Source organism: Harpia harpyja, chromosome 15, assembly GCF_026419915.1.
Source record: "Harpia harpyja isolate bHarHar1 chromosome 15, bHarHar1 primary haplotype, whole genome shotgun sequence".
Lineage (NCBI taxonomy): Eukaryota > Metazoa > Chordata > Aves > Accipitriformes > Accipitridae > Harpia > Harpia harpyja.
Genome location: NC_068954.1, coordinates 24502336 through 24520869, shown reverse-complemented (window position 1 = coordinate 24520869; position 18534 = coordinate 24502336). Strand labels below are relative to the sequence as shown.

Genomic DNA, 18534 nt, shown 5'->3' with positions numbered 1-18534 from the left:
TTTAAAGTTTTGCAAATACCCCAGCTGGCATTTCTTTTAAAATGTCTTTACAGTTTTTTGTCTGGTGGGCTTTCTATTTAGAGTTCATACTACAAAACTCCAGAGTCCACAGAAGTTACAACACAGGGCCATGCTTTTTTGAATTTAAAAGAAGAAATTTCCTGCAAATTCTTTTTTTTTTTTTTCTTTTTTTCTTTTTTCAGCTTGGTGGTTACAGTGTTGTGGGATCATGTCTGAGGCCAAGGTTCCATGATCATTAAGAATGAATCTGTACAGCATCAGAACACCCAGCAGTGCAAATCTGATCTGAATCTGGCAGGAACACGTGATTGAATTCCTGTAAAATTAACTAGAGCATACAGAAGGAAACTTACGAGCATTTTGTGCTTTTATGCCAGTTTTATATATGGTTTGGCATAAAGTCAGAATGGCATTCACAAACAATAATTCAACATAAAGCTTGTAAATAAAGTTAACCTGTCAAAAACCATTGGAACAAATTTGCACCATGGGACCACAGTATTAAGGGCTGTGATACTACATTTTACTTTACTGTCAGTTCAATTACTTCCTCTGTTTTAAAACTATTCTCTTCCATCTCCATGAGTAAAGTTTTAATTGCCATAGTATACTTTGTGCCAAAGCATGAACAAGATTTACTAAGCCAAAAAGAAAAAAAAGGAAGGAATAAAGCTCTGTAGCCTAGTTTCTTGGGTGCTCATAGGGGAGCTGTATTCTGGTCCCTAATAACAGTGTGCTTGTATATTCTACTAAGACAGACATAATGTAACATGCCTCAGCATTCCTTTGTGTAGGAAGAAAAATTTGGATGAGTATCATAGGTCGCAATTCAGACTGTCTTTGTTGCTTTTGTCCACTTTCTAGACCAGGAACTCTTTAACTTTTTTTTTTCTCATACTCTTCATAGAAGTCTTAGTGTTACTTAGTGAACTCAAGGTTAGAGTTTCCAAGTAGGGACCAAATACTTAAAGGCTGGTAATGCAGATCTTTTAAAAGTGCTTACTTTTTTTTGTGTGTCTGGCTTTAGGAGAATGATTATTTCAAAATACCTTAGGACTTTTTCCAGAAATAGGTGTAGGAAATTACTTATATTAGATTACGTATTTTTCATATAGTCACTGTAGGTTTACATGCACTGTAAATGCACATATATTTATATATGGTAAGTAAACTATATTCTTCCTTTCAAAATAGGTGAAGAGAACATTTGCAGATATCTCAGAACTTCATCAGCTTCTGTTGAAAGTACACTGTACTATATAGAATCCCTGAGAATTTCTCTTGGGGACACAAAATGAACACTCGCTTCTTCTACCTTTGTATTGAAGACAGGTTTTGGAGGGTACAATTGAGCTGCACGGAAAGGTGTGCTCCAGGGATGCACTTAGCATAATCCACCTACTAATGGACACAAAAGCTAGTCCAAAGTAAAAACACTTTAGTGCAGATAGTCGTGTCCTCAGCTTCATTGTTTCAATGCCCAGATTTGCTTCTACTGTACTGCAGGACTTACTGATGTAGATAGAACCACAGCACCCATCATAATTAAACTGAGTTGAAAGAAGTTGTAATTAATAGTCTACATACATTACAGACACATCAATAATTTTTACCCTGACAACTGGTATTTCTACACTCCTGATTATTTATATCAAATATGACAGAACAAATCATGTTGAATAAATAGTGTCAGGAGGTGATAGCCAATCATCAAGATGTATTCGGGCTGTTTTGGTTTTAATTTAACTGGCTTTTATCCATTCATTGTTCTGATAATCCTATGATGAAACGCAGGAATAAGATAACTGGTAGCAATTTACCAGTACAATAATCTTTCTCAGCAGTAAGAATATTGGCAGAATTTCTCAGACTGCTGGCTCATTTCAGTGTCAGGTAAACCTGAGTACTGTGGCTGTATGAAGCTCATGACCATATTTCCCCACTGTGAAAGTTCACAGCATCTACTTTAACACTAAAGTTCTGTTGCAACATTTCAACAATGAGATTTCACAACAATATAGTCCTTTATGACAAATTACACCAAATGTACAAGAGCATCAGGGAGAAAGGGAATGGAAAGTTCTAATTTTTGTGTATGATAGGAAGGGAAAGAAATTGGATAAGAAGAGCTGGAAAGGCAGCTTGCATGTGAAATACCCCAATTTTTAATAGGCCTACTGACAGAGATAGTCTTGCTCGTGGAAAAGTGTAGTGAATGTGCAGCCACAAATTTTGTACTGTCATATATTTTTTTCTAGAGTACTCAAACTGTCTTTTTAAAAGTTTGGCTTAAAAGCCAACAATTGGTTTGTTGGATGTCCTTGCAGGGAATATTCTGTTTTTCAGATACAAAAAACAATAATACTTTTTATTTTGTCATACTGAATGTTTGACTTAATGTTTTTTCTAGATATAATATTGTGCAAACAACCCTAAAAATTGAGACTACCACTGGACTTTTCCTGAATTAGCAATAATTAGAAGAAATTAAAATCAGTATTAATTTTCCAAGGTGGTCTTTTGATAGAAATATCTGAATAATCTAAACAAAACAGCAAATACTGAAGGGTTTAGTGTCTCAAGGATATTTAATTTTAGGTTTTATATTTTTGCTTCCAGCTGGATATTTTTTTTTGCATGTTATTTTTTTCTGTATCATGTGTTAAATAGGAAATTGAATTCTGATACTCAAGACAGTGAGTGGTTATGTTCTCTACAATCAGCTTGTCTAACACTTTAGCCCAAATAAAAATTTGATTAGATTTGAGTTTAAAACAGATTGACAAAAAATCTTAACTCCTCTATTGATATAAGTGGTCCCACAGAGTGTCAAAATTAAGATTTTAAAAAAGCAATATATTTCTGTAAGGGACTTCATGTCCTCTGACACATGCACTGGCTGAGAAATTCCTATATGTACTGCTGTGTATTCAGATTCACTGTCTTTACCAAAGCTGTTATTTCTGACATATAATTTGCAGAGGTATTTTGTCATTTACAAATACAGTTCAGTGAGTATTTGTAGAGTATGAGACTCTTGAAGAAGCAGGCAATTCACCTTGGGATAGTGCTATTGACAAGTGAAAAAGTCTTTCCACATTTGGAGAATGATGGCGCAAGAACTGTAAAAGTATGCTAGATTTAGAGGCACTTAATCTACATTTATGATATTTATGTTAAAAGAGTAAATGGACAAAATCATTAAGTTTCATGTGATTGAGCTAGACCAGTCTGAGGTGGAGGAGAGGAAGAGACAGTAAGTAACTAATTTATTCTCCTGTTATTGCAACATTAATTGAATTTTATGTTATATACAGAAGTTCTAGGCAAACTTTATTTATTGATTGATTTATTATTAGTATTTAATTTCTTTATAAACATACACCTACACAAACTTTTGTAATGAAAATCAATGTATTTTAACATGTGGATGCTATGATATACACATACTATATATTTAGCAATATAACAGAAGTAATTTCAAAACCATGTTATTCAAATTAATGGCAAAGGCTAGTAAACCATTTTACACAATGGATAGTTTAGGCTTAAAATAAACAAAACCCAACAATTCTTTTTTTTTTTCCCTAAATGCCAAATCTCAGTATACATTTTGAATTAATTTCTGTCTTCAGAAAAATTGGTTTTAGAATAAAGTCTTTCTATAAGAGCCCCAGTAAGTTTTTATGTTAATAAGTAATATCAAGATCATGTCACTTAATGATTAATTTCATATCATCATATCAGATTATATTTAATTATAGTATTCTAATGTAGTAGTACAGTGAATTTCAGCCCATGATCTGTGGGGCCTCATGGACTTCTGCCACAGAGTCTGTAAATGTAATCAAAAAAAGCAAGCTTATTCTCAATAGATATAGACTTTTATAGAACTGTTGCTCACTTTGGAGAACTTGTAGCTGTCTACAAAGCAAAGGAGGTGGAAAACCTCTATGTTAGTGGATAATTAAAGGTATAAGTGACTTAAAATAATGATGTGAAATATTAATAAGCTAAAGGAAAAACAGATCTATTGTGCTACTCAGTCCCATTTCAATGCAAGAATAGAGAAAGTGCAGGCAGGCTATGGTAGACTTCTATCAAACTTTTAAAGCTTGTGGCAGAATCTCTTTAACTCTTCACATCAGTGAGGTTTCAAGAGTCCTCAGGGATCATTACTGCAGTTGAGGAGAAATGGAATAGTGTATCCGGCATGCATACTGTGCAAACAGATTGGAAAAAGATAAACACACTAAACTTGTTTTTGTACCATTCAGGAAGCCCTTATTCTGATGAATGAGGAGATCTAGTGCCTTTTATAGACACATCATCCCACAGAAGCAGCACCGCAAAAAGGAGAGAAGAGAAGAAATAAGATTCTCTGGCATTGCATCATATATATTTACTCACTTGTGCAAAACTGAATGCTACGTAGAACACATGAAATGATAGCAAGTCAGAATAATACTTTTATCCCAGTCTTGACATCTTCTGTAGTTAAGATGGCTAAATAGCAGACTAGAAGGGCTTGTTTGTCTAAAAGTTTATTTCATTTCACCCCAATTTGTCTATTGGTCTTACAAAAGATACTACCTCTCCCTGACAACCTTTTCTTCTTTATGTGGTAGAAGGTAGTGGAGAATCAGTCTCTCATGTAGCTTCCTAACTATATATCAGTCTTATGGAAAGTTTATTTCACCACATACAAATAGATTCTTTAATCACGGAAGCTTCATCTGTCAATCACATGCCACTACCAATAATAACCAAATGCTGCACCTACTAAAGGATAGGAAAGTATCTAAAAGCAGGTGGCGGAGAAATAGTGTTACACTGGCTCATGCTGTCAAATCAGTATTAAAATATCATCACATTATCTATCACACAACTTATATTTTCAGGGTTTAAAATAAATGTCTTTGTATGTTTAATAAGGAGATTAAAATAATGAAATATAGCTATTTCTTGTGAAGCTCAGCTCGTCTGAATGACCTAATCATCTTGGCTCTTTTTATAGTTAATGAAGAGAAATAGACCCTTTTAGAATTGCATAGTTCATCCAATCTATTTTAGGTATCTACTTTAGGATGACATTAATCATACCTCATATGTTACTATTAACTCTAAAAGACAGGCAACTGGTTTAGGTATGGCTGTTTATATGATCAATGCTGAGAGCTAGTTAAAATGAATGCTACACCTTTTGTCTGGAAACTGAGAGTGTTTGCTTGTTTCTTTTTTGTTAACAAAGGCATTTTGTGTTTTCAGAGGAGTCAGTTGTTGGACAACTTTAGCATCTGTACAGGAAGAAAAGCAAGGTATTAGACTCCTTGCCATTTTTTCAGATGAGGTTGATCTCAGCGCCAGGAGAAAGGCAATGAGAAAAACACGATACCAATTCTAGTTTGTGCATTTGTAAAATAATGAAAGGTTGTCTATGGTTATGTTATTTACCATAATGATGTCTGATTTTCTCCTAATTAGTGAAGGACTTCATAGAATCATAGAATGGTTTGGGTTGGAAGGGACCTTAAAGATCGTCTAGTTCCAACCCCCCGGCCACAGGCAGGGACACCTTCCACTAGTTCAAGTTGCTCAAAGCCTCATCCAACCTGGCCTTGAACACTTCCAGGGATGGGGCATCCACAATCTCTCTGGGCAACCTCACGTAGAGAATGAGCTGAAAACAGCAAACTGAAGGGAAGAGCAGCAGCCTGATTCAGAACCACTTAATGAAGCTGTACAGTAAAACAAAGATAGCAAAATGGAAATAATTTGTAGAGTCAGAATTACTTCCTTGGGCTGGGGACATGACAGCAATAAAGGAAGAATCCACAAAGAAGAATCTGGAATTGAGAAAGATGAATCTGGAACCACTCTTTATATTGCTCCAAGAACTGCACCTTGAGGCAAAAGGAGAGTTTTAGAATGCATCTTTACATTTTAGCTATGCTATATGGAGAAAATGCAGAGGAAAGGGTAAAATATGGAAAGAGTTGTAGCTGCTCAGAGTAGAACCGCTCATTCCAAGGAGCACAGAGGGAGCTGTTTATCCCATTCAGCATGTGTAATAGGCCAAAAAGGGGAATGCTAATTAAAAATGAGTGTAAGTATATTTCTTCATTTCAGCAGAGAAGAAACTGAAGCCATGCTATCTTGACACTAGGATGGATGAAATAACCTTTACATTTTCTTCCTGAGTTAACACTATGGTCTGCTGGCTTTGTTATAGAGATTAGATGAGGAATTGAAGCTCCCACTTCATGCTGAATACAGGGGCAAATATTTCCTTTCCTCTGAATAAAAAAGAATGAAAGAATAAAAGTGGTATAAACTAATAAATTGCTCACTAATCTCTTCTAGGGTAGTGTAGATAATACGCTTTGTTCAATAAACTAATGCCATAATCAAATATCAAATGAATAATTAGTTCTTGGTGTTTCAGTTTCTGATCTACCCAAATTACATATAATTTATCTTTGGTCACTCTGGATACATCTAATCTAATTGAATCATGAGAATATAATTTGCATCAAGATCAGATTCATTGGCATTATATTTTGTTTGATATCATATCTCTGTGTCTTTTTTTCTTCTTTTCCCATTTCTGTTTGCAGGTTTTGACCTAGTGAAGTGTGAAGATCCTGGCATACCAAATTATGGCTACAAGATCCGAGATGAAGGACATTTTATAGACACTGTCATTTTATACAGCTGTAATCCTGGCTATACAATGCATGGTAGTAGTATTATGACCTGCTTAAGCGGAGATCGAAGAGTTTGGGACAAACCTTTGCCTGCTTGCATAGGTAATACGGATTGTGACAATGAAAGAATTCAGTCTGGTGTTTCAAGAAAAAAAACCCAAATATTCTGTCTTTCTGTACTTTGTGATATGATAATAGTGTAAACACATTTTAAATTTCAAGTAAAGATTTTATGTGGACATCCACATATAACTTCTCTGAAGGAGATGGCTGGCTATTAATGGCTACAAAACTGCTGGGAAACACTTTTTTCTGTAGGGCAGCCTTTGATGAAAGACTACTGCTTTGGTTCTGATGATATCCTGGGTCATCAAGTCAGAAATGCTGTCACAGGCAGTGGTATTATCTAAACACTTCAGCAAGCCCGATCATAACGCAAATAAAGATTTTTTTCACCTTACCTGTTTTCATCAGAAATTATTTCAGCATCTCATTCCTATGAAGCTAATTTCTAATTTTCATCCTACATTGGTGGATTGTTTTATCTGCATGCTCTTGAGTCACTGTTGCCATGCTAGGATACCCCATCTGTCAGACCCTTGAGGTAGACCTTTTCTTTAAACGTCACATGTTCAAGTGTCTAAAACTGTGTTTCATTACAACCAACATAAATGCTAAATAGAGACGTACTAGGTGAGATGCATAAAAGAACTGAACACCAGTATAGCTATTGTCCATTGTACCTTTGCTAGGCACTTTCTCTCCTCCAGTTTTGCTTCCCAGTCCAGCAATTACCAGTAACTTCCTGAGTTCAAGTTTCACATGGGCTTCCCATGAGCCCTTGCGAAAGTCTTTGTTTCTAGGTGTCTTCTGCTGCTTAGTGTTTGCCTCTGCTGCCTGCTACAGGCAGGCCCCCAGCTGCTTTCAGCACTCACCTGACCTGCAGGATCCTTGCTTGTTGCCTCTCTCCCATATTGGGTGCTACATTCTCCATTCCAGGAGCTGCTTCATGCTGAACACATTCACAGTCCTGCAGTCTACAAAGGAGCAAGCTCTCTTCCTTTCAAAAGTTCAGCTTACCCAGAGGGTAAGTGCCAGAAAAACATCAGTGAACAGCATTTCTGCTGTCTTAGTAGAGGTGTTATTTTTCTCACTTGATTCTAGAATTGTATCTGTAAGTTTTCTTATATATATATGACAGGTCAAAACAACTCTTTCCAGTTTTGATTTAAAGACTTTTCCAGCCTCTTTATATATTCAAGTCCTCAAGCTCTTCAGTTAAATTGGCTAGCTTCCTTTTCCTTTAAGTTTGCCCTTTTGTAGAGAAGAGCCATAATTAGTCCTACCTTTGCCTATCTCCCCATTTAATTTAAATGAAGTCATTACTCTAAGGTCATTTTCTGTAATATTTTCTTGTGCCTGTGTTCACTACCAAGTAAGTATTTGAATCAATTCTAAAATACTTGTTGGTTTCAAGTATATTAGGTGAATAAATCCATCCATCTACCTATTTCCTTTTCTTAGTAGGATGATTTGTCCTGTAATCTAATAGGGATATTAAAATCTCAACCATATAGTATTTAAAAAAAAAAAAAAATCGCGTATTCCAGTCCGACCTGGAGGAAGGTAGGGAATCCAGGATCAAGCGAATCTAAAGAAAATTTCCATCTTTGCTCCTGTAGAACATCTTTCATAACCCTTCTCCAAAATATTTTTGACCAATGTGTATGTTTTTTCATGCTTTTATTTAGTTTACTGGATCACTACTATGTAATGCTCCCTCCACTCCCATATTTCTACCTGTATTTCCAGTTTTCTTGATAGTATAAAGCTTCTATATTCCACTTATGATTGCTACTCTATTTTTTTTATTATACTTTGGTTTTGTACCTTGCATTACTAGATTTGGTTTCTGTATTTTGTTGCTAAGCTTTTGAAATCACTTGTACCAAAATCTCTTATTTCTTGAGGATCTCACTTCATCTCTAAGTGGAATTATGTCCCGATATCAATAGAATAGTCAATTTTCTTTTAGTATCCTGACACAGACTTTGTTCTTGCTGTCTGTTCAACTACAAAGCTATCTTTCTATGTACCTTTATCTCTTTACATATCTTTTTATTTGCTGTGCTTGTTCCTATCTTTAAAATCAAATTTGGGGATTGCATCAGTTTTATATAATCTCCCTCTTCCTGTTTCTCAGTTTAAAACTCTTCTGAAACATTAATTAGCTCCCCAAGAAGTCAAATGTTCACCATTCTCTCTGAAAATCTTCTAAAGGTGAATCTTCCTAAATAGCCTTTCACAAACAGTCTGTTACCTTCATTAAATTGTTACGTTTTTTCTACTGTTCTGTGCACAGGAAAACTTGTCATGAAGATCCCTGAAAACTCAGTTAACCATCTGCAGATCATTTCATACTCTTTTTTTCCCCCCCTCCAGTGTTATTTATATAATCTTATCTTTCTTCAGTTTTCTCTTATGCTATCAGTTTTATTTTTTCTACTCTGATGTGACTAGCTTCCTTTTCTTCCTTTTTCTTAAGTTATTGTGAACTTCCAAGTATCACTTTCTTTCTTAGACACATTTTCTTAATATCCTCCTGTTTGTGGAGACCTATTCTTTTTTGCTTGTTGTGTTTTAGATCAGCATTTGGTATTTGTTGTTCTCTCCAGTGACATTTACATTCATCGTTGTCTTTACAATCATTTCAATCTAATGGACAAAAAATTTCAAGCCCATACATAGACATATTCCACATATTCTACACCTAGTCATTTTCAGTGATATACTGCTATATTGGTCTTACCCTTAATGTTTGTTTTTTCTATGTTCTAAGCCTTAATGAAGAAAATCAATGAATTCCTGTAATTCCTTCTCTAGAAGATTATAGAACGTGTTTGAACATGTCATTTCTATTAGTTATAGTCTAGTTATTTACTTTATATAGTACATTCTTTGAGGTGGTGATTTTACAGCGTGCTTATTCCTGCATATTGAAAACCAAACTTTTTGGATTTTTTGTTATAATCACTTTTGAAAGTTTATTTTTGATCTGCTCCTAAAATGGATATATGTTTTTTTAAATATATGAACTATATAATGCATCATCCCAAATTTTATCATGTAGTCTGTTTCTAAATGAGTCTTCTCAAAATTCTAAAGCAAATCTGTCAATTAGTTTAAATAGTTTTGGTTTCACTGAGTTATCTTGAGTTCTTTGGTAAATACAGTACTGTATCAGTTTCTTTATCTGTAGTTACCACAGTGATTATTGCATTCTGAACTTTCTTGTATAACAAAAATTAACTGAAATCTTGGGCAAAGGTTACCTTTGAAGAAACTATGTACTAAAGCAGCTTTCTGCTGTGGTTCCATAAATAATATATAGTGTTTTGAGTGATCAAACCAGCAGGATAGGTAAGTAAATCAGTCACCTTGTTTCCTCTACTGTTATCTTCCTTCCTGGTAACAGTTTGGTTGTCAGCAGTGACTTCATGGCATGTGTAAGATTTATTATTTGTTAGGAGTGTTGCTGATAGATTACTTGGTCCAACTGCCGTGGTTCTTTCATCATCTGTGTCTTACACTGTGCTTGCTGGACAGCTGTGCTTGAAGAGTTCCCCATGGTAGCATTTTTTAATACCACTACTTGTAAGGCAACACTGTAAATGAAGTAGGAATTCAGGTACATCACTTAACTGAAGAGTTACTGATCCTTTTTTGGTTCAGTGGCACCTGACTGTTATACAGTTCCAGTTTCATCAGGGTGCATCTTTATACTGGCCAGACAACAGCATGATGCTCTAAACAAGCAATGTAAGAATCATTTGATTCTGCATACTTAGCACTGCAGTTGGTCTCTCCACAAAGTTAAGATAGCATTGATAATAAAAATGTTTTAAAGCAGACACTGCATACTTTCAAATCATAGCTTTCTGATTTACTCTCTCACTTTGTAGGCATATGGCATTTAAATTTTTAAATACTAAAGGAAATTCCTAGGCAATACCTAACTGCTTTTTGATGTACTTAAACTTGAAGTTCTACAGAAGTATCTTGAAAGCATTAAACTAAAGGCATTTTGACATTAGAACAACAGAGAAGGTGATTTTAATGACAAAACCCAATGCTGTAAAGTCTGAATTTGAGCATTCAGTGTTACTTAGAAAAGACAAACATGTTAGATGGCATATTTCTGAAGCATTTTTGCTCTCTTGCTGATGCTAAAATTGTGCTTTTGTAATCTCAGTTCATATTGAACTACTCCTGTCAGTAAAATAACATAATCACAGAAGTATGGTTTCTTGCTTTATAACAAGGTAGGAATGAGGTCATTATATGTGCATTTTTAACTCCTGTACGTGTCCTGGTTTGTATGTATGTGTACTACTTCAGAGATATTAGATCGTTCTGTTACCTTTTCAGAAGACAGATGTGGAATGGAGAGAAAATGGAAGTGCAAAATACTATGGTCTTGTTAAAATAAATGTAATCCTTCCTTACTTTGTAGCTGAGTGTGGTGGTCGAATTCATGCTGCTACATCGGGGCGCATTTTGTCCCCTGGTTACCCAGCACCATATGACAACAATCTTCATTGCACTTGGATTATCGAAGCAGATCCAGGAAAGACAATAAGGTACATGCTTAATTTCAATATTTATTGTTTACTTCAGTATTTTATAATTTATAGTCTATGCCTTACATTCTCACACTCCTCTACACAATTTTTTGTTTATTAACTCCTTCTTACATTAATAAAGTTGATGCTTGTCATGGTGGCATTTATGAGTGCCATTTCTCTAGGGAACCTGGGTATCTAAATTGTGTAGGGGACATCTAAGCATCTAATTCAGAACTGTGCATTCCATTAGATAATATGGCCTATAAATCTTCAGTGTGGTAGAGCGGTGCACTGCAATGCCTTTTTCTAGCTGTAAACAAGCTAAAGTGCCAAGCTGTTGTGGTGGGTTGACCTTCACTGGATGGCAGGTGCCCACCAAGCCGCTCTATCACTCCCCTCCTCAGCAGGACAGGGAGGGGAGAAAATAAGATTGAAAAAACCCTCGTGGGTCAAGATAAAGGCAATTTAATAAAGCAAAAGCAAAGGTCACGCATGGAAGTGAAGGAAAACAAAAGATTTATTCTCTACTTCCCATCAGCAGGTGATGTCCAGCCACTTCCTGAGAAGTAGGGCTTCAGTACGTGTAGTGGTTGCTCCAGAAGACAAACATCGTAATAACGTATGCCTCCTGTCCTCCTCCTTTCTCTTAGCTTTTGTTGCTGAGCAGATGTCATATGGTCTGGACTATCCCTTTGGTCAGTTTGGGTCAGCTGTCCTGGCTGTGTCTCCTCCTCTCAGCCTACTGGTGAGGGGGGGATGTTGGAGAGACAGCCTTGATGCTGTGTGAGCACTGCTCAGCAGCAGCCAAAACACCTTTCTAGCTACCAGTACAGAGCACAGCACTATGAGGGCTGCTATGGGGAGAATTAACTCCATCTCAGCCAGACCCAATACAGCTGTCAATAGTTTCTTGAGTCACTGTAATGCCATTCTTTTATATTTTACTGTCACATTCAATGTAATAATGTGTTTTAAATCATATATAATTATTCAACACTATTTCTTAAATACATTACCTCAAGCAGCTGTAAAGTTCTTGAGTCTGTCAGGAGTGCTTAGACATCAGGCATCTTGGACCCTGATGGGTATCCATTAGGAACTGTCTTTTTGTCATGAATGCTTTGATCTGGTGAGGATTAGACGATGAACAGCAGCAGCAGAGAAGATTAGTGCTATAAAGCTTTATATACAACTCTGAAAGGTTTTCATTTCCTATTCCTGCTCTTTTCTGTTATATCATTATTAACATATATAACATTTTGAATTATGTAAGTATCAGGCTTTTTCCCCATAATCATTTGAATAATAAGACCAGCAACATCTCAGAAGATGTTGGAAACAATCAAATTTGAGAAAAATGATGAGATTTTAATAATAAGTGTGTACAGGACTGAGAGAATGCTTTATAGATAAGGACTGGAAGATTTCTCCACATAGAGTAGGCAGCATAACTGAAAAGGTAAGAAATTAGAAGAATGCGGAAAATGAGGAAGACACAACTGGTGACTAATGCATGAAATAAAGGTGCATGCCAAGAACTGAATGATGGAATCTAGAGCTTTTATTTCTATAATGATTTATGGAAAGATGATGGAAGGATTCAAGAACTCAGGCAGAAGGAAATTAGTAATACAATAAGAACTTTTAAGACAGTTTTTCCTCATCAGTTTGACATAATGACAAGAAAGACTATCATACTTTGCTGTTGTTGAATAGCTAAGTGAAGGAATACCAATATTTAAAGACTCTCTCAGCTCAGTTTTGCTGCAGTAACACACAGGTTCAAAAACTTTGAAATGGCAAGTTCTATTCAATATTCAATCTAGTTTGTCCACTCCGAACAGGAAGTTGCTGTGAAAGCAAGAATGTAACAAAAACATTTAACTTCTAACCAAGATAGATAATCTTAATTTCTGTCATTTTAAAATAATTTATTGGTACTAATATGTTTAATGATATGCAACAGACATTAGTTTTATACTCTACTGACAGAAGTATGTGTTTTCCAGTTAATATGTTACTTCAGAATATTAGCTATTTATTTATTTAGAGCAAAAAGTTAGCAAATGGTAAGCTGTTTCATTATTCAGTTTATGTGGACAATAGTTTTAACTGATCACTTAAATGAAAATTACTACTTTTTAAAATTAAACAGACAAAACAATATAAGCAAATGGCAAGTTATTCACTGAGAGGTTTATTTCCGTTTTTATTTTTAGTAATCCTGTTTCACTAAGCCAAATAATGAATTGACTCCATTATAGGTGATTTCAATGCATCATTTACATTTAAACGACAATTTTCAAATTAATGATTTCCAATTAATGACAAATGTAATGAAGAAATATCAACACACAACTATTTGAAACAAAAAAGTTTTGATACTTACCTGTTAGATTTCTTCAATGTTAAAAATGCAAACAGACAGCACTTGAAGGCAATGCACATATTTTGACTTATAACATTCTTGAACACCTTTCTAAATCTAATGCTTCACCTGGAGATAAATACAGATTATTCCATTATAATACAATTTTATATTTTATGTATTTTGGCATAAGGCAAAGATAGGATAGCATGTTTTCTGGCTTTGTATAGGAAAGAAAATGCCATGCTGACAGAATTTCCTGTGCTATGTATGCTGTCCAGTAGCTGCTGCTTTTTTTTCAATTGCATGTAATTCAAGCCAATCCATGTTCTTGGTATCGTCATTTGAATAGAGGGGAAATCTTTGATGACATCATAGTTCTTATCCCTTAAAATATCTATCATAAAAATGTTAACTTATAGAACAAGTACTGTATGCCCTGTAATGGTGTTTTCTGTAATTCAGGCATTTATAGAACAGAGTAGCATCTCTCTTACAAGATCAGCTCATCCAACAGGAAAAATGGAGAACTCTGCAGGACCACCAGCCCTGCTTCAGTCCTAAACACCATCTCAAAACTAAGTACAGTTTGGGAATGATTGCATGGAGGTTTGTGTATTTGTGTGTAATGAGTAATGTGCACTGCTTTACTTTCTCTTTGCAGTCTGCATTTTATTGTTTTTGACACTGAGGTTGCTCATGACATCTTGAAGGTATGGGATGGGCCTATTGAGAGCAGCATACTTCTGAAAGAATGGAGTGGCTCAGCCCTTCCAGAGGATATTCACAGCACTTTCAACTCATTAACATTACAATTTGACAGTGATTTCTTCATCAGCAAATCGGGCTTCTCCATTCAGTTTTCAAGTATGTAAATATTTTTTCATCTTAAATGCAAGAATTATATGCATTATTTATATATATTATTCTTATATATATTAACTGTTTCTCATCTTTCAACTTCCTCAGTCTTTAAAAAAAAGAGATTATATTATTTTATATATTTTATATATTTATGCAAATAGCTATGACTAGGGAGAATTTTTGGATTTGTTTTGAATGTTTACGTTTTCTTATTCCTTGTTTTGTACAGCAATCACAAAAATTATCTAATTAGCACTATTTAACAAATAAAAATAGGTTCGTACATAGATAAGTTTTCTTCTGCACTGACAGTTTTAAATGTTCCTGCCAGTGCTACCTAATAATGTATTATTCTGTGTTTACTCTTTATGTTGTTTGGGTTTTTTTTTCTCACAGCATTGGTTGCATTATGCATCATTTTTATGACCTTAACCACTGTTAATGTTAAACTGAGGAAGAAAATATATCTTACCATATTGAAATACATTTAAAAATTTACTATTTAACTAATCAAATTCATCTTTAGGTCTAAAGTGAAATCCCCTCTGTATACAGAGGAGCTGTGATTGATATTGTACAAGTGATCAATATTGTAAAACTGCGTATGTGGAGTTTTTCTATGATACTATATGACTGAAGTGTTAGAGACTGAGGGTAGGACTGCAGGGAGACTGTATCATTGTCTTTCACTCAGTTGTTGCATCCTTATATATCTAGATATAATGTATGTAAGTGTATTTCTCCTCAGAAACATAGTAAAATTATGAATTAATAAAATGTGTGAGAGTAGGAGTATTATTTAAAACCTTCTCTGTAGATGCTGTCATTCAGAAGTAAAGGGCACTATTAAGCTTTCAGTCATTATTATTTGCATGAGGAAGTATACTTTGGGGGTTTCCTGGTCTCTAAATAATGCATTTTACATTTACCCATTTACTTCATTTTGCTTGATTTTTCTGAATGCTGTACCCCCCAAACCACAGGCTCTTTCATTAGCCCTAAGGTACCTAGTTAAAAGTATGCAAAATGAATTAAAGACAAAGAGCAGAATAAACATTTCTAGAATTTCTGACCAGTGTACTATATATATAATATGCTGCTTTTCATGTTGTTTGAAAAAAGTTAAATTTTACATTTGTGGAAATGAAGGGGTTTTTTGCTCTGTTAGGGTTAGCAAACACATTTTATGTTGTATTATATGAAAATATTTACAAGTTTATGCACAAATTTTGAAAGGAGGAAAATGTTTAAGCAGTTAGATTTGTTAACACATTCTTTGACCTTCAGTGATACTTATAGTAAGTAGGAGACAATTTAATGCTTTAAGGGTGAAGAACTGATTTTGTCATCTTAGTATAATATCTGATGGATGCACTCAGTGATCATGCTGGCAATTGCAGAGGATGTCTTACTGCAATTAGTGGTGAAGAACTGAATGCCTTAGCTCAAGTAAAGGGAAAATGATATTAAAGTTTCATTCACCCTGCTTGACAAGTGGAATGTTTTATTAATTTTTTAATTGTAAGGAGTAAAAAATATGATTTAAGGATTATGTTAAAGTAAATGTTAAATTATTTCATCTAAAAATCAGAGCTTTGTTTATTTAGTCCTCTTGAGGCAATGGACAGACCACTGTGGCCTTGATCTGTAAAGGATTTAAACTAATTAGTCTATGGCTAAGTGAGGATCTTTACATGCTTTAGTATTCATCGTGTCTTCAAACTGTAGGCCAGTTTATAGCAAAGCTGCACAGAATATTGAAATTTCACTACTTTAGTGGTTTGTAACTCAATGAAGAAAAGTCTTGAGTTGCTTGAACTTTTTTCTGCTAATTGCAGAAGATGTAGATGTTTTATTACAAGTTCTGTGAAGGTGACTGCTCAAGTTTCGTGTCTTTGTGTCACTAGAAGGATTTTCAAGTGTTGCATTTATTAATGAGTATATTTTATTTAAATATTAGTTCCAGTCCAAGAAGCAAACTTCAGGTGCATAATTGCACAGGTTTGGAAAACTTTCAATAATCTGGACTTCTTAGACATGCAGTTTCTGTATTGGATTATGCAATTGGGATGAGTGTCTGTATCAGTGAATATCCACTTAAGGGATCATACAAAGGATATACATCTGAGAGTATCAGGTCAGAACAACAGCTTAAAGACAAAGCATTAAAGTGCTAACCTTTAGCTGGAGAATTTGTTTCACCGTGCTGTGAATGTGCTGATTACTTTCTATACTTTGCAGTCTAGAATGTCCTTACTGCATCTGCCTAAAAAAGAGGTGCTGTGAAAGGATAGTCTGAGGTAGATCAGAAAATATCACCTATAAATTACTTACTGTTGATTGTAAATGTAATTAGAGGTATTTTTAATGGAAAAATATAAGTGGCTGAAGGTTACAAAATGTTTGAACACTATTAAAAGTGCCTTGTCTTGCCCACTCAGCTCAGCATGTAGAGCATGAGGACATGAACTGACAAGAGTGATTATGTTAATTGTAATCAGTCTTATGCTTTTCATTAAAACTTAATTACCATTTAATCATGCATAAAAGGACAAAAAATGGAGTTCATTGTACAAAATTGACCTTTACTCTTGGGGTTAAATACATTTAAACTATGTATTACAAGTCAGGGATGTCAACCAACTCTTCCTGGTCATGATACTAAAAGTGAACACAAGAAGGGTATAGGCAAATTTGGTATTTGGCTTCTTGATTCCAAAGAAACAAAATTACTGGCAGCAAAAACTTGCTGCCTAAGTTAACCACAAAAAATAAGGTTTCTAACCTAGCTTAACTCTGTCCTACGTGTCTAAGGTAAATGGGATAAATTTCCCTCTGAAGTTGCCTTTTTCTTGTTATCAGCTATAGGTCTAGATGTACTAACATATGCTAAATTTCAAACCTCTGGACATCTAAGGGCAGGTGAAATGAATCCTACCTGTCTTTTTACAGGTGTCTACTTCCCTTTGATATGCCATAAGGTATCCTGGTTAATCTCCATCTGCCAGTCCAGAAAGTCACACACCCATAAGTCGTTGGTCATTTCTTCCAGTCTTGTGCAGATACCTTGGATATTGTAAGGCATCTCGAATGAGACTAGCCACCTGTGTTGAAGCAGATCAATCTTGCCCTGAATGTTTAATCTTCAGCTACTCTAGACTCCTGAAAGCACCTGAACCCCATGCTAGCGGATGGTCCATTGCTTTTATTGACCTGAAGCTTATTTTATTGAGAGCTTGTTTATATCTAACCATATAATTCATTTCTTGATATTTAACAAAGCCAATAGAAGTGGCAGATGATAGGAACAGCACTGGCAGTTGCTAGTCACATTATCATTCTTACAGACTCAGACAGCCTTATTTTAACAATACCTAATAGTAGTTCTACCTTTATTGTCTAGCCTTTTTTCTTGAACTAAATTCTCAGCTGTTGCAACTTAAAGAGAACTGTATCCTTTTCTTAAACTAAATAATGCATTCATAGTTCCTCAGCTGGTTTCATAGATTTTGCTCCTCAAGGCTATAATACATCAAAGGATTATTTGCACCCTTCTTAAAATAGAAAAAACATTTTTGGAAATGTCTGGCTTTTCTAGAGTCAGACCCATCTGTGATCATTTTCTATCCCTACCTCTGGTTCTATGGCATTGTTAATTTCTCTTAGTCATAGTATTCTGTAAGCATACACTTTAATTAACAATATACCTATCTCTGCTTTCATGAGAACAGAAAGGTTATCTTTTTTTTGCTAATACAGAAGAACTGGCAAAAAGTTGATAAAGTAGCAAAGAGTTTTTTCTTAATTTCTTTGAAATATTTCTATGTTATTAGAAGAACACTCATTTTAGTAAAAGCAAAGATAAAAAATTAAGGCACTTCTATAGTTGGTTTAGTCCATTTTTTTTTCTGTTGTTTGCTTGCTCTCCCAATATTTTTAAAATTTGCTC

General features: G+C 34.8%; 1 protein-coding gene across 1 annotated transcript in view; it reads left to right on the top strand.

Annotated features, from left to right (window-relative positions):
• The window catches only part of CSMD1 (CUB and Sushi multiple domains 1), a 1244186-nt gene that overhangs the window by 988908 nt on the left and 236744 nt on the right, over window positions 1-18534 (top strand). Inside the window, exons 24-26 of the mRNA XM_052809685.1 lie at window positions 6639-6830; window positions 11242-11368; window positions 14386-14588. Of these exons, the coding sequence (XP_052665645.1) occupies window positions 6639-6830; window positions 11242-11368; window positions 14386-14588 (522 nt within the window). The remainder of the gene's footprint in view (window positions 1-6638; window positions 6831-11241; window positions 11369-14385; window positions 14589-18534) is intronic.